The 14386-nt window shown below is 45.7% G+C and overlaps 3 protein-coding genes across 5 annotated transcripts in view; 1 reads left to right on the top strand and 2 right to left on the bottom strand.

The window, feature by feature from the left end:
- The window catches only part of cfap61 (cilia and flagella associated protein 61), a 30053-nt gene extending 25164 nt beyond the window's left edge, over positions 1 to 4889 (bottom strand). Inside the window, exons 1-8 of one of the 2 annotated variants that reach the window (XM_032584833.1) lie at positions 4610 to 4889; positions 3375 to 3534; positions 3184 to 3260; positions 3041 to 3108; positions 2841 to 2961; positions 1407 to 1539; positions 172 to 291; positions 3 to 91 (exon numbers count right to left, since the gene is read on the bottom strand). In XM_032584833.1, coding sequence (XP_032440724.1) covers positions 3 to 91; positions 172 to 291; positions 1407 to 1539; positions 2841 to 2961; positions 3041 to 3108; positions 3184 to 3260; positions 3375 to 3534; positions 4610 to 4743 — 902 coding nt within the window. In that variant the 5' untranslated portion in view covers positions 4744 to 4889. The remainder of the gene's footprint in view (positions 1 to 2; positions 92 to 171; positions 292 to 1406; positions 1540 to 2840; positions 2962 to 3040; positions 3109 to 3183; positions 3261 to 3374; positions 3535 to 4609) is intronic. The other variant, XM_032584832.1, reaches the window with a different exon arrangement.
- A 71-nt stretch (positions 4890 to 4960) lies between these two features.
- crnkl1 (crooked neck pre-mRNA splicing factor 1) lies at positions 4961 to 10930 on the top strand. Its single transcript, XM_032584882.1, has 14 exons — positions 4961 to 5142; positions 6225 to 6377; positions 6479 to 6570; positions 6733 to 6891; positions 7344 to 7510; positions 7798 to 7976; positions 8051 to 8221; positions 8300 to 8491; positions 8561 to 8620; positions 8690 to 8770; positions 8846 to 9085; positions 9438 to 9539; positions 9621 to 9869; positions 10478 to 10930. Exons 1-14 carry the CDS (start codon positions 5095 to 5097, stop codon positions 10838 to 10840), a joined length of 2256 nt encoding a protein of 751 aa, XP_032440773.1. The 5' UTR covers positions 4961 to 5094; the 3' UTR covers positions 10841 to 10930.
- Positions 10873 to 13877, bottom strand: naa20 (N-alpha-acetyltransferase 20, NatB catalytic subunit). Of its 2 annotated transcripts, XM_032584980.1 has the most exons (6): positions 13615 to 13877; positions 13227 to 13251; positions 12521 to 12611; positions 12307 to 12442; positions 12084 to 12229; positions 10873 to 11075 (listed from the first exon to the last, which is right to left on the bottom strand). In XM_032584980.1, exons 1-6 carry the CDS (start codon positions 13782 to 13784, stop codon positions 10990 to 10992), a joined length of 654 nt encoding a protein of 217 aa, XP_032440871.1. In that variant the 5' UTR covers positions 13785 to 13877; the 3' UTR covers positions 10873 to 10989. The 2 variants fall into 2 exon arrangements, with proteins under 2 accessions (XP_032440871.1, XP_032440872.1); XM_032584981.1 differs by lacking the exon at positions 13615 to 13877 and having other exon boundaries at positions 12521 to 12652; positions 13227 to 13287.
- Positions 13878 to 14386: the final 509 nt, after the last annotated feature.

Here is a 14386-nt window from a genome sequence, read left to right as displayed (position 1 = left end):
ACCGGGTCTGGTGGTCCTCGTCGGATATGAAGTGCTGAATGCAGAAGGAGTTGGACTTCCTGGGAGTCTGGCGGCTCGGTTCCTCTTCCTCCTAAAGCCACAGGGACAGACATGGTTCTGGTTCTGGTCCTGCTGAATGCGGCTGTGTAAAGTGGGCGGGGCTTACAGTACCTGCTCTGGTTGTTTGTGTTTGTAGAATCCATCAAACTCCCTGAGGTCAAAATGCTCCAGAAGTTTCTGGTCGTTAGGAGACGAGGTGGCAGCGATGAAGCCAACGACGCGTCCTTCATCCTGTGGATGAAAAACCTCAGGAAACTTCACTTGTAGTTCCACAGTAAACATTTGTACTGTGGTCAGTTAGGCTGAATCAGCAACACAGTTAGCAAAACTCAACAAACTGAAAACAGGAAGCAACAGCCTGGTCCAAAGAATCTCTTCCTGAGGAGCAAACTGTACAGGTCGGTGTGTAGGGACAGATTTGGCACAGTTGAGGGCGCTGTACTGTTTGTAGCATGCTACAAATAATACAATAACAAAATGGTTGAATTTAGCGCTTTAGCATTGGCTTCCACCAAATAACAGGCTAGTATAGTGCTTTAGATTTAGCTTCCACTAAATGCCACATAGGTGTAACTCTTTAGCTTAGCATTCTCTAAAGTCATGTTGGTATATTGCTTTAGTGTTAGCATTAGCTTCCACTAAATGTCATGTGGGTGTAGCACTTTAGCTTTATCATTAGCATTAGTTTAGGGTTAGGTTAGTGCCATGTTTAGCATTAGCTTCCACTAAATACCACTAAACGCCATGTTGGTGTAATGCTTAGTGGAACTGCTGGTTATAATAGTTGTTCTTGTTATATAAATATTGATAAATCCTCGCAGGTATTTCTGAAGGTATTCCACACAGGAATCCTGGAGGGTCGACAGGCTGACTGTGTGTTGTTGTCTCAGCAGAGCTAACAGTTTTTATTCATTGCAGTTTCACTTGAACAGAATGAATAGTTGTGTTTGTTTCTGGTTTCAGTTAAAATGTGTTTGTTCGGGCGAGCCATGGTGGCGTAGGGGACAGCGCGACCCACATTTGGAGGCCTTGAGTCCTTGATGCAGCCATCGCGGGTTCGACTCCCGGACCCGTCGATATTTCCCGCATGTCTTCCCCCCTCTCCTGTCAGCCTACTGTCATATAAGGGACACTAGAGCCCACAAAAGACCCCCTGGAGGGGTAAAAAAAAAAATTGTTTGTTCTCCTTCCAGTGACATTCCTCAGTATCCAGAAATGTTACTCAGGAAAGAGTAACATTGATAGTTGATAATGATATTCAGGGATGCAGTGGGGGGTGGTCCAGAACCGGTCCAGAACCGGTCGTGAAGGAACCAACCCAACAGCAGAGGCTGACCGGGACAGACCTGGAGGACGGCAGAATGGCTCCTCTGGTTCTGGTACTCGATGACGTCTATCAGGGCGTAGGGCTGCAGAGGGCTGCAGCACTCTGTGGTCTGCTTGTTCACGATCACCATGATGTCATCGTAATCTGCAACCCTGGAAGACAAAACGAGCCGAGCTCAGAGCAGCAGAGACAAGATTCTGGTTCTGGAGAACTCATCAGTTTGACTTCCTGTCATGTGACCAACAGATGAAGTCTTCTCAGACTCCATCAGATCATTAGAGGTCAGCTGCTGCTGAAGCAACGACAAGCTGAAGGTCAGAGAGCTAACTAAATGTTAGCAAGCTAAACGACCTGGTTGACAGACAAAACATTTAGCTTGGAGCCAAATACTTAGCTTGCCACCTACATTTTCATTTGCTAAGCTAAATAACCTAAATTTATTGTTTATAAACTAAATATCTAGTTTATAAACTATATAGTTAGGCTATTTATCTTACCAAGTAAATATTTAACTGATAGCTAAATATTTAGATTTTAGCCAAAAGCTAAATATTTAGCTGCTAAGCTAAATAACCTTCAATCCAAATTAATATTTAGTTTGAGCTAAATATTTAAATTCAGACTAAATATTTAATTAACAAGCTAGGTATGCAAACTAAATAGTTGGAAACTAAATAACCAAGATAAATAAAAGCTGTGATAGCTGGTGTTCTCATATTTTATAGCCTACTACCTCTGACTAAAGCCGGTTAGCGCGTTGCTAACATGTAAACAATGCTGGTTCCGTCTCTGTAAGTATGGAAGCAACCTGGGTTGGCTTCTTCAAGTTTTTCAGGTTTGTGTACATCTGATGAAGATACCATGTTTGTTGTATATGATGATAATAAAAAACAAATTTAAAAAAAACAATGCTGGTTCCGGTTTGAGGCGGAAATCGCGCCCATAATTCACGCAAAGCCTCATGGGGGATAGGACTAAGGTGGGTAGGTTATAAACTAAATAGCTTGAAGATAAATATTTAACTTTGAATGTCCAAACTAAATATTTAGCTTCCTAACTTAATATTTTGCTGAGACATCACCAAAATATTTCTATAGAAATAGAAAAGTCATCCCTCTGTCGGACAGCGTCCCCTGCTGGTCACCCATATATTTTTACTGACAGCGTCCAAATCAGCTCAGAGTTCTGCTGTTAGTTCTGGAGCTCTGGTCCATCAGGAAGGATCTAGTCCAGCATGTTGGAGAAAACATGCTGTTCACAGAACGAATAGCAGGAAGGAAAGTTTGGTGGAAGGACAAAGCAGAAAACTACAGGAACCCAGAGCATTGGTAACACCAGGACCGGATAGCATGCTAAACCTGTTAAATCATCTCACTAGCGCCTAGTGGCAGACAGAGAGACCTGCTTCTGCCAGTTCTGGTTCTGGTGTTGAAGGTCCAGATGGGGAGCTCACCGGGCTCGGCGGACATGCAGCCGCTCACATTGATCCTCCCGTCTGCAGATCCGAGCCGAACACGGCGCCTCGCTGTCGGCTGCCCACTGCAGCAGCTGGAACGTCTCCTCCAGAACCGGTTCTGCTCACAGAACGGGTCGTCAGAGAGTGAGGGCGCGAAAGCAGAACTCAAACCGGGTCGGGTCAGCAGCCGGTCTCACCTAGAGGACAGTGGTCCGGGCAGAGCAGAAGGACGTGCTCCAGGTCCGAGGTGATGCTGAAGGCGGTTCTGTAGGAAGATCAGGAAGGTTCTGGTGACCCAGGACCAGGCTCAGAGTCTAGTTCTGGTTCTGGTTCTGCCTACCTGAGGATCTTCTCCAGGCTGGCTTCAGCCACTCTGGGCTCAGAGACGAACAGATGCAGGAACAGAGAGTTCAGCGGCTGCAGAGGAGAAACTGGCAGAACATTATGACCACCTGAACCGGTCCTGACCCGGTTCTCACTCATATGAAGTGAAAGCAGTGAGAGAAGCCCTGACTGTACAATATTACCCACAGTGCATCTGGTGGCGGGCCAGTGTGAGCGCAGGAAGGCCTCCCAGGCGTCGTGGCCGTCCACGGCGGCGAAGGCGGTGGCGGGGCGGTCGCTGAAGGAGGCGTGAGCCACAACGTCGCCCGACCGGCCGCCCACCGTCAGGGAAAGGTTGGCCTTCTCCCTGCAGGGACACAAATCATTTCATTCGGTTTTTAATAATAAACAGTTTGTTGCCTAAAATGCAACAAGAGCATTTTCAGTGAATGTTTGATCTTTTGTAGCATCTGAAGATGAAAATGGTTTAAACATCAACATGTGAAACGCTCAGACCTTTCTGCTGCGCTGAACATTAACATACAGCTGATCTGGATATTAATATTGATTAGCTGATTAATAGCTGGATAGCTAGAGGTGTTTCAGAAAAGATTCATATCCAGAATGTGAAGCTGCCACCAGAAGGCGGTTAAATTCTGGTAGAACAGGTTTACAAAGTTTTCATCTTTCATGCTAAACGTTTTTATTTATTTATTTATTTTGCAGTTTTGGCTTAATTACTACTCTGAATATGAATCTGTAAACTCCAGTTAACGACTAAGCAATCACTACATTAGTTGATGATTATTGAATTGATTGATTAATCACAACTAATCTGATTAATCATTTCAGTCCAACATTAAAGCATTAAAATGTAAACTTATAATGACTCCGCCCACGACCTTGATGGGTGAGTTGGACATATGAAATTATTTTATGGTGATGCTGAACAGGAACCATGAAATAATTAAATATACATTTCATTACATTTCTGCCTTGGCTATGATAAGTTTGCATTTAATGACTTATTGATATTTTATGAAACATTTATTTATTTTATACTACATTTAATTCATAATTGAATTATGTATTCAGTTATTTTGTCTTTTTTTTTTTTTTTAACTCTGCGTAGTTTTCTGGTGGGTGGGTGGTTTTTCTGTCTGAGTGTGAGATCTGTTTCAGAGAGGATCTTTGTTGAGCGCTTCTCTAACCTAGTGATGCTCTTACTTTAGTGCCATCTTTAGTTGCTCTATCCACCTATTCAAGCAGTAATTGGCTAATTTGGCTGTGGAACCTTTGATTTTAGGAAGAACTGAGTCATTTAGATAATGTAAATAACAATAAATGAAAATAAAAGTAGTTTCATGTGATGACCAGCCCCGGTGCCGCTGATATAAACTATTTTCAGGAACAATCCTGGAAGGATGGTGATTTGTTCTCACAGCAGATCATTGACATTGATCCTCCCGAAGATAGCCTGATCAGATGACCCAATCAGCTTCTGGATCCACCGAGCGTCCGCTGAACGGCTCCTTCTGACGGTCAGATTTTCCTCCGGGCTCCTGGTCGACCTCATCCTCTCCTGGGATTATTATGGAATGGAAACTCAGTGGCTTCTTCCTACCAAATCTCGGTTGGTCGTTTTTGATTCAAACTTTTTTACTTTAACTCGATAAACGGCTCTTTTCTGTCTGCTTATGAAGTTCAGTTGATTCCGTTGCTATAGCAACAGCACGCCGCCTACAGCGAAAGCTCTCGCGGCACTTTGGAGCCGCGCGGCATTGTGGGTGCTGTCATGGCGGCTACCTGCTGGTGATAGAAAAACGTTTCAGAGTGTGTCTCCTGGAAGCTGCTGCAGGTGGTGTTGGGTGGTGTTATTTTCTTTAATAGTTTGCCAGCTGCGGTATCAGTTGGAGTCACCGGCAACATGGCGTCCACAGCGGCGGGAAAGCAGCGCATACCGAAGGTGGCGAAGGTAAGAAACCCCGAGGAAGATTAGCACCTAGCGGCTAATGCTAACAGCTGCTAAAGAAGGGGGCAGATTTAATAACAGGTAGATTTTATATCTATACACTATGATTGATTTTACTCATTTATATACTATTTAAGCTTTGTGGGGTTATTCAGGCTCAAATAATTTTTTTTCTTCTTCTATTAGTTTGTTTCAACAATGCTAATGTTAGCTTCCGGCTGGACTAAAGACTTTTTCTACTGTTTTTTGTTTTGTTTTTGACGTAGTTTATATTAGATACATATCTAACGTACTAAAGTCTATCAAACACAGATCAGTGCATTTTACACTTTCATCAAATTCATTAAAACACAAAAGACCAGTTTTATTTCCCCTTTATTTTGAAAATGTTTGCAGTTTTAGTTATCGGGACAAATCTGAACTTTATTGTTCTGGGATGCTTCTTGTTTCCAACAGCTTTAAATGAGCAAAGAGAGTCAATTCATCTATGTCTGTTTAGATATTTTATAGAATACTTAGTTGCAATAATTTTAAATTCTACATTTTTTGGCATCGGGACCACCTTCGATGGGGTAAAGCACCAAAACATCAGTAATTTGACCAGAAAAAAACTGGAGTTATTCTGCAAAGTTATGAAAGTTCTGTGGGTTTTTTAAACGTCATTAGCATCATTAGATGAAGGTATGCTTAAAAAAGACAGATCAAACGGTGAGCTGGGTTATGTTTCATGTTTCTTTAAGTCAGTTTTTGTTCACTTTAGTTGAGAAGATATGGGGGGAAAAATCTCTTTTTTCCCCCAAACACCTTTAAAAGTGGAATAAAACTGAAGTATATGATTTTATATTAAATACAGATGTTTTAAAGAACTTTTATGATCCGTTCAGTCCAGGACTGATTTGTCTAAAATTTGTTAATTTCAGTATTTTTATTGTCCTTAAATGCTACAGATTATTCCACCTTATTTGCTTTGTTTTAAATCAAACTCTGAGAATAAGAGAAGTGCATTTGCACCCACATCCACTACTTTGTGTTTTTCTGAAGTAGAGACAGAGACATTTGGGGCTCAGGTGTTTGTGTTGTTTCAGGTGAAGAATAAAGCTCCTGCAGAGGTTCAGATCACCGCTGAGCAGCTGCTCAGAGAGGCCAAAGAGAGGGAGCTCGAGCTTCTGCCTCCTCCGCCCAAACAGAAGATCACTGATAAAGAGGAGCTCAATGACTACAAGCTGAAGAAGAGGAAGGTCAGCTCACTCACCAGACACACTTTGATGCTATGAAACGGTTCAGACTTGTTTCTGCTGAAGGAAACCATGTTCTGATTCTGTCAAACTTCCTCTGAAAGGGCTTTGAAGACAACATCAGAAAGAACCGGACCGTCATCAGTAACTGGATTAAATACGCACAATGGGAGGAAAGCCTGAAGGAGATCCAGAGGTATTTACCTGACGGCTGGCTTACTGACTTCTGACCCCTGCTTTCATTTGCTTCATTTTTTCCACATTAAAGTTTATAAGGAGAAGCTTGACCTCATTTCCTCCAGTCTGAACTGTGGAGTGAGTTTCTAAACGATGCATTCAAGTTGCCGTTTGCTTTCAGAGCTCGGTCCATCTACGAGCGAGCGCTGGACGTCGATCACAGAAACATCACTCTGTGGCTGAAGTACGCAGAGATGGAGATGAAGAGCCGCCAGGTGAACCACGCCCGCAACATCTGGGACAGAGCCATCACCATCCTGCCCCGGGTCAACCAGTTCTGGTAGGACCAGGACTCCCAGTTCACGGGCGTCCATATTGGACCAGTGAGCTGTTTGGACCCTTTCTGCTTTCTAAAGCTGCTCCACTTTTGTTTATTATTAAAATATAATTCTAGATTTATTTTTATTATAAAAAATAAAATGAATTCAAATGATCAATAGTTCATATGTCCGCCTGTTTTGAAATGGGCTGATTGGTTAGACTGCTGTGCAGGTCAGCCAATCATGTTAGAGTATCTGACACGTTTCCACAAATACTGAAATTATTTCATGTGATGAATTCAGTTTTAATTGATTTCACATCTAGATAGACGTGTCTTTTATTACAATTTTAAACTATTGCATGTGTAAATATTGTTTTGTAGAAGTTGTTTATGTTGATAATTGTTTTAGACGATTTAGCTGTCAGTGTTTCTCACAGTAACGTGACGCTGAGCCTCTGCTGCTCCTGCAGGTACAAATACACCTACATGGAGGAGATGCTGGGCAACGTGGCCGGCTGCAGGCAGGTGTTTGAGCGCTGGATGGAGTGGGAGCCGGAGGAGCAGGCCTGGCACTCCTACATCAACTTTGAGCTGCGCTATAAGGAAGTGGACAAAGCCCGGAGCATCTATGAGCGATATATCCTGATGTTTGGTTTGATGGTGTTTTAAATCATCCCAGGAACATTTAGGGACAATCTGGAGGCCCGTTTTCAGCTTTTACCCCAGATTGTTGTAGGAGCTGCTCAAAGTTTATGTTCAGGGCGATTTCCAGGATTTTTCATCCTGATTTGGTTGAATATTAATGTATCAATACTGCATGATCATTTCACATCAGATTCTTTAGGTAAACAAATGGAAGTGATTCAGAAACCAATCCAGAGCGCTTTCAGGTCGCCAGCCGTGGTTTCCTTGACTCCTGTGAACTCGTCATGGTCCACCCCGAGGTGAAGAACTGGATCAAGTACGCTCGCTTCGAGGAGAGGCACGGCTACGTGGCGCACAGCAGGAAGGTGTACGAGCGAGCCGTGGAGTTCTTCGGGGAGGAATACGTGGACGAGAATCTGTTTGTGGCCTTCGCCAGGTTCGAGGAGACCCAGAAGGAGGCAAGTTCTGACAGAGCCGTGACCTTTGACCCGGTTACTGCTCCAGTGTTTTTCTGACTCTGTGTGGTCAACAGTTTGAGCGGGTCCGAGTCATCTACAAGTACGCCCTGGACAGGATCCCCAAGCATCAGGCGCAGGAGCTCTTCAAGAACTACACCATGTTTGAGAAGAAGTTCGGAGACCGCAGAGGAATCGAGGACGTCATCGTCAGCAAGAGAAGGTTCCAGTACGAAGAGGAGGTCAAGGTGGGCAAGGAGCCGCTGGAGGTCAGGGCCGACCGGCTGATCCAGACTGACGCACTCTTCTTCTGTGGTTAAACGCAGGCAAACCCACACAACTACGACGCCTGGTTCGACTACCTGCGCCTGGTGGAGAGCGACACGGACGCCGACACGGTGAGAGAGATCTACGAGAGAGCCATCGCCAACGTGCCGCCCATCCAGGAGAAGAGACACTGGAGGCGCTACGTCTACCTGTGGATCAACTACGCCCTGTACGAGGAGCTGGAGACCAAGGTGAGTTCTCCAACAGCTCAGAGCAGCCAGAACCAGCAGAACTGGGCCTAAGCTGTTGATGTTTGGCAGGACCCTGAGAGGACGAGGCAGGTCTACCAGGCGTGTCTGGAGCTCATCCCTCATAAAAAGGTAAGTGAACACCTGGAGCCGTCGCTCTGCTGCCACTCTCTGCTTCTGACGGTTCTGGTTCTGTTTCAGTTCACCTTCGCAAAGATTTGGCTGCTCTTTGCCCAGTTTGAGATCCGACAGAAGAACCTGCCAGGAGCCAGAAAGATCATGGTGAGAGCCTGAGCTGAGCTGGTCTGACCTCCTGCCGGTCGGTGCTGCTGGTTCTGACCCGTTCTGTGCTGCCAGGGCATGGCCATCGGGAAATGTCCCAAGAACAAGCTGCTGAAGGGCTACATCGAGCTGGAGCTGCAGCTGCGAGAGTTCGACCGCTGCAGGAAGCTGTATGAGAAGTACCTGGAGTTCAGCCCGGAGAACTGCACCACCTGGATCAAGTTCGCCGAGCTGGAGACCATCCTGGGCGACGTGGAGCGAGCCCGCGCCATCTTTGAGCTCGCCATCAGCCAGCCCAGACTGGACATGCCTGAGGTTTGGATCCTAGTTCTGGTTCTGATCAGCCCGGTCCATGTTCTACTCTCTTATCTGCAGCTTGGAATGCTGGAGACAAATTATTATTTTATTTCAGTCATGAGGAGGAGAGAGAAACATTTTGACCAGAAATATCATCAACACACAGGAGTCCAACTCCTCATGTCTTTATATTTGGCTGATTAAAGAGAATCGCAGCAGAAATGCTAATAAAAATGGAAAGAGCAGAGAGAGAGAGAGAGAGACTCCTGTGGGTTGTGTATTTTTCTTCTTATATATGTTTCTGCTGTGAGTCTTCCTGCTACTGGGGACGGTTCATCGGGTTTGTCTCTGTGTCCTGCTGTCCTTCCAGGTTCTCTGGAAATCCTACATCGACTTTGAGATCGAGCAGGAGCAGTTTGAGAACACGAGGAACCTCTACAAGAGGCTGCTGCAGCGCACGCAGCACGTCAAGGTGAGTGCGGGCCGCCGCTCTGTCGCTCTGACGAAAGCCACACGAAGGTCGAGAAGCGACTGACTTCCTCGCGCTGCGCAGGTCTGGATCAGTTACGCCAAGTTCGAGCTGTCGGTGGACGGACCCGACCGGCTGCAGCGCAGCCGCCAGACCTACGAAGACGCCAACAAGAGCATGAGGAGCTGCGAGGAGAAGGAGGAGCGACTGATGCTGCTCGAGTCCTGGAGGGACTTTGAGAGGGAGTTTGGCTCCGACGGCACCAGGGAGCGAGTCCGGAAGCTGCTGCCGGAGAAGGTGAAGAAGAGGAGGAAGCTGACGGCCGAGGACGGGGTAAGAACGGCAGAGACCGGGAATGCTGGGAAATGGGCCGCTTGGTTCTGAAGCGTTAGGAGAGCTGCAGGAACTTTATCCGTCCCTTATCACTTTTATCAGTTTAAAGAATAATTAATTACAGGAACAAAGTCATATTATAAAAAATAAATCATATTAGCAGAATAAAGACTCAATATTACCAGAAAGTCATAAAATTACAAGAAAAACTGTTTTAATGAGAAGAAAACTTACCTGAAAATATTTCCTTATTTCTCAAAGTCAAAATTCACTAAAAGCTCAACGTTCCTCGATTTAACGCAGTGATAAGACCTCAGATTATTACTTTATTCTTCTTTTATGTCATTCTCATTTTATTTCGACTTCTTGTTTTTTTATTTTTGTATTATTTTCTGACTTTATTCCCACATAATTTGACTTTGTCTGACCTTATTCTTGTAATTAAAACTATTTTTCATTCTGTTGTTTGTAGAAATATCAGCCTTAAAACCTGAACTGTTTCCTATGAATGTGAAGATCTGATTGTTCCTTGAGTGATGCAGAGGAATTGTGTTTTTACTGAAAAGCAGCTTCTTCTTCTGTGGTTATTAATGTTGCTCTTTCTGCAGTCGGACGCCGGCTGGGAGGAATACTACGACTACATCTTCCCTGAGGACGCCGCCAACCAGCCCAACCTCAAGCTGCTCGCCATGGCCAAGATGTGGAAGAGGCAGCAGGCCAAGGACGACGAAGAGGAGGAGGAGGAGGAGGAGGAAGAGGAGGAGGAGGAGGAGGAGCGTCCTGCAAACCCTCCAGAGGAGGAAGAGCAGGAGGAAGAGCGCTCTGAGGAGCCGGCAGCAGCTCCTGACAAACCGCCGGAGGGCGAGGCCCAGATGGAGAAAACGTACGACGACCGAGACGACAGCAGCAGCAGCGAGAGTGAGGAAGAGGATGGAGGGAAGAAACGGAGCAGTGAGGAAGACAAAGAGTAGATGTTTCTGTATCAGACACGACTCAGACTCAGTTTCTGAAACAAACGTTCATTAGAATTTACAGCAAATTAAATGTTGAAACATTTTGTACATCCAGCGGCTCTCTGAGGTCAGGGGGGGTCGGCGGGTCAGGGAGCCGCGGCCCCACGTTATTCGATGTCCTCCGGCCGGACGGGGTGCGGTAGCGGGATGATGGACTTCTTCTCCGTGTCTCTGGACAGAGCCTTCCTCATGTCTGCAGGGAAACCGTGCTCCAGTCAGGACAACAATAAAAACCGTTTTCTACCTAAACACATTTCTGACACTTTTGGGAGTGTTTCAGTAGAAGAAGAAACGGCCGGCAGCCTAAAGGTCAGGAAGCTTTTAACCCAACAGGAAGTCAGGAGAGGTTTACCCCACACAGCCAGCAGGGGGCAGAAACCCAGGAAGTGATCAGATTATTTTATTCTTCTTCTTCTTCTTTATAGAGGCTTCAGGGGCCGATGACCCGACCAGAACGAACTGATTCAGTTCTGTGCTCCAGAATCGACCCGGGAGCAGCTGGAAAAACAATATAACCTAAAATAATATAAATAGGTTGTTCCTTTTTTTTCTAATATAAATTTAGATTTTATTAACATAAAATTTTAATGAACTCTTCAGGAGCGCAGAGATGATCTGAAACTCCTTCACAGAGAAACTGAACCCAAACCCACCGACCTTAAAGCCTCTCTGCCCGTCAGCGTGTAAATTAGCTGGGTGCTCAGTGCTGCCCTCTGTGGGTTGAACAGTGCTACTGCAGATCAATTTTCCCATTGGTTCCAACAATCTGCTTGGTTTATGTTAACCGTCGTTTTCAGGAGCTTTTTTATAAAAATTTGCTACATTTGTTGGGGTTTTTTTTTATCAATGTTGCTTGGCAACATTCTCTCGTCCTGACCACGCCCCTTTCCCCGTTGGCCACGCCCCCTGGCTTGGCCCCACCCATGTTGGAGTCTTTCTAAATTTGTCAGGTGGGGCTTAAGGTTCCTTCAAGTGTAAAGAGCGCCCTCATGTGGTCACAGCTTTGTTTTCCATCGCTGCTGGAACTTTTTACCAGGTGATTATTCTGACTTAAATAAATAAATTAAATTAAAGAAAAATCTGCTGAGTTAAAACTCTCAGGTTCAGTCGGATCAGCAGATCCAGAATGATCCCAGTTCTGACCATCAGGATGGAGTTGAGCTGTGGCCTAGTCAAAGTAAGGCACTGCTGGGTGGCGTACCGTATGCGTCCTCGTCCGGCTCCCCGTTGCTGGCAGAGTAATACTCGATGACGGTGCGGTAGACGCTGTAGCCCAGACGCTTGTACATGTTGACGGCCACCTGGTTGGAGACTCTCACAAACAGATCCACGAAGAACCCGCCCTTCCTGCAGGTCAAAGGTCAAACCTTCAGGGGTCACACACACCCTGCAGAGCCTCCCTCTAGGGGTCAGAGGTCACTCACCTCTCTGAGATCTCCTCCAGCATCTCCATGAGCTTGGCGGCCAGGCCGAGGCGTCTGAACTCCGGGGCCACCGACAGCGCCGTGACGTGGCCGTGCCACTCCTCCCGCGCCACCGATCCCTCCGCCTTCCCCATGACTGACCACAGAGAGAGAGACATGATGCTGCAGCAGCCACGCCGCAGCGTGCTGCAGCAGAGCTCCAGGCTGCACTTACTGTAGCCCATCAGCTCTCCGCCCGGAGCTTCAGCCACGATGAAATACTCGGGCCAGTGGGCCAGGTACTGCAGGTAGAACGGGATCCCATACTGCAGGCCGGCTGAGGAAACGGGCACAGCAACGCAAAGGGCTGCACAGCCGGGGAGTGGAGGGGAATAATTCAAGGTTTTTAATGGTAAAAAATCTGAAAAGTGTGGAGTGCTTTTGTATTCAGCAGCTCTGAACATCTGAAGGTGAAACTCATCCACACTCAGGTTTCCTGCTGGATTAGCTCCAGCTTCCAGTCAACTCTACCTGCTTTCCTGTCCCACAGCATGATGCTGCCGCCACCACGCGTCACTTAGAGATGAGCAGTTTGTCTTATTTTACTACTACAGGATCAAACGTTTAACAATTCAGATTTTATCTGTTAAATGTAATAAAATCATACATATTTTTTCCTTCCACTAAACTATACACGTCATGTTGGTCACATAACACGCTTTTCAGTTAAATGGGGAAAACATAAAGGTTTCTGGGTGTGAATACTTTAGCAGACACTGCAGATGTAAAAGGACAATATACAGAAAACAGTTATTTCTACTTAATATAACTGTGGGCCTGTAAATCTTAAATTCTAAAATATCAGTTATCTAAACATCTAGGAAGAAAATAAAAGGCATGAAACAAACGAGAGAAATAAATGTCTGATTAGAGAAGGATACAGTTTCTGTGAGAGGATCCAGGTTTCTGATGAAAGATTGAAAACATTTAATGGTTAAATTTCCTTTTATTGATCACTTTGCTGCTTCTGGAAAAAAATCATTGATCACAAATACGGGCGGAAACGGCCAGTAAGTCAACATTAACGAACTCTGAACATATTTGTGCTAAAAATAAGATTTTCCGTTAGATTAACGAGTTGAAACATCAGGCTGGAATCAAACATTAACCCAGATGGTTCCGATGGGCCTGAAGGATAATTCGGCATCAGTTTGAAGGAAGCAAATGTTTGAATTGATCAGATAATCTGAGGTAATCCCAGGTATCTGACCGGGTCCGGTCAGATACCTGGGAAGCAGCCCTGCCTGAACCGGGCTGCTTCTGACTCACATGTTGTTGAATTTAAACAGATCGTCGCAGGTAAACGGCCGTAACGAAGTCATCTTCCTCCTGCTGCCGCTGCTGTCCACTGAGGAAGAGGAGGAGCTCGAACACCAGCCACTACCACCGGTAGCTCCCCCTGCTGGAACCAGCGAGCACTGCAGCCTCTCCATGGCCATGTCTGCCCCCTGCTGGGCCAGAGCGGAACTACTCCACACAAGTAGAGAAATCACAGGTCGGCCTGGGACAGGGGTCGGCTCTTTAGCGCCGCCCTAGTGGCTCCCTGGAGCTTTTTCTAAACTGGAAATGGAAAAAGATGGGGGTGGGAAATATATTTTTTGGTTTAATATGGTTTCTGTAGGAGGACAAACATGACACAGTCATTATTTTTCCAATGCTATAAAAATGAGTAGAATAAATATTAAATTTCAACATTTCTGTCAACGAAGATTTGCATCATAGCCTGTGACGTTGCCAGCTGGGCGGGGCGCGAGGCAGCGGGGTGTAGTGTGTGGTGGGCCATGGAGAGCAAAGAGGAAAAGAGAAACATAGCCGAGGAGAGATTCTCCACTTCTTGGACCAAATCATTTGCATTCATTGCCAAAGCGGAAGGATTACCTGAATGTTTGCTCTGCAGCGAGAAGTTGTCAAATATCAAAAAGAGTAAAAAGAGTACCGTACTTTCCGGACTACGAAGTAGCGGCTGAAAGTCCAAAAACTCCGGTAATGTGGAAAGACATTTAGGGAAAGTTTGTTACATCAGCTGCTGCATCAAGATGAA

This window comes from Xiphophorus hellerii, chromosome 15, assembly GCF_003331165.1.
Source record: "Xiphophorus hellerii strain 12219 chromosome 15, Xiphophorus_hellerii-4.1, whole genome shotgun sequence".
NCBI classification, from domain to species: Eukaryota; Metazoa; Chordata; class Actinopteri; order Cyprinodontiformes; family Poeciliidae; genus Xiphophorus; species Xiphophorus hellerii.
Note: the sequence above shows the minus strand (reverse complement) of the source record. Positions and strands in the feature narration are given on the sequence as shown.

Bases quoted from the DNA above. Each gene is read 5' to 3' on its own strand.
- naa20 (XM_032584980.1), bottom strand. From the start codon at position 13,784: ATGGCCATGGAGAGGCTGCAGTGCTCGCTGGTTCCAGCAGGGGGAGCT. The intron at 12,612-13,226 runs GTATCCTTCTCT...GCCGGCCTGCAG, and splicing joins TGGATCCTCTCACAGAAACT to TATGGGATCCCGTTCTACCT. The intron at 12,230-12,306 runs GTGAGTGACCTC...TTTGACCTGCAG, and splicing joins CTGGAGGAGATCTCAGAGAG to GAAGGGCGGGTTCTTCGTGG.
- crnkl1 (XM_032584882.1), top strand. From the start codon at position 5,095: ATGGCGTCCACAGCGGCGGGAAAGCAGCGCATACCGAAGGTGGCGAAG. The intron at 6,571-6,732 runs GTATTTACCTGA...GTTTGCTTTCAG, and splicing joins AGCCTGAAGGAGATCCAGAG to AGCTCGGTCCATCTACGAGC. The intron at 8,771-8,845 runs GTGAGAGCCTGA...CTGTGCTGCCAG, and splicing joins CAGGAGCCAGAAAGATCATG to GGCATGGCCATCGGGAAATG.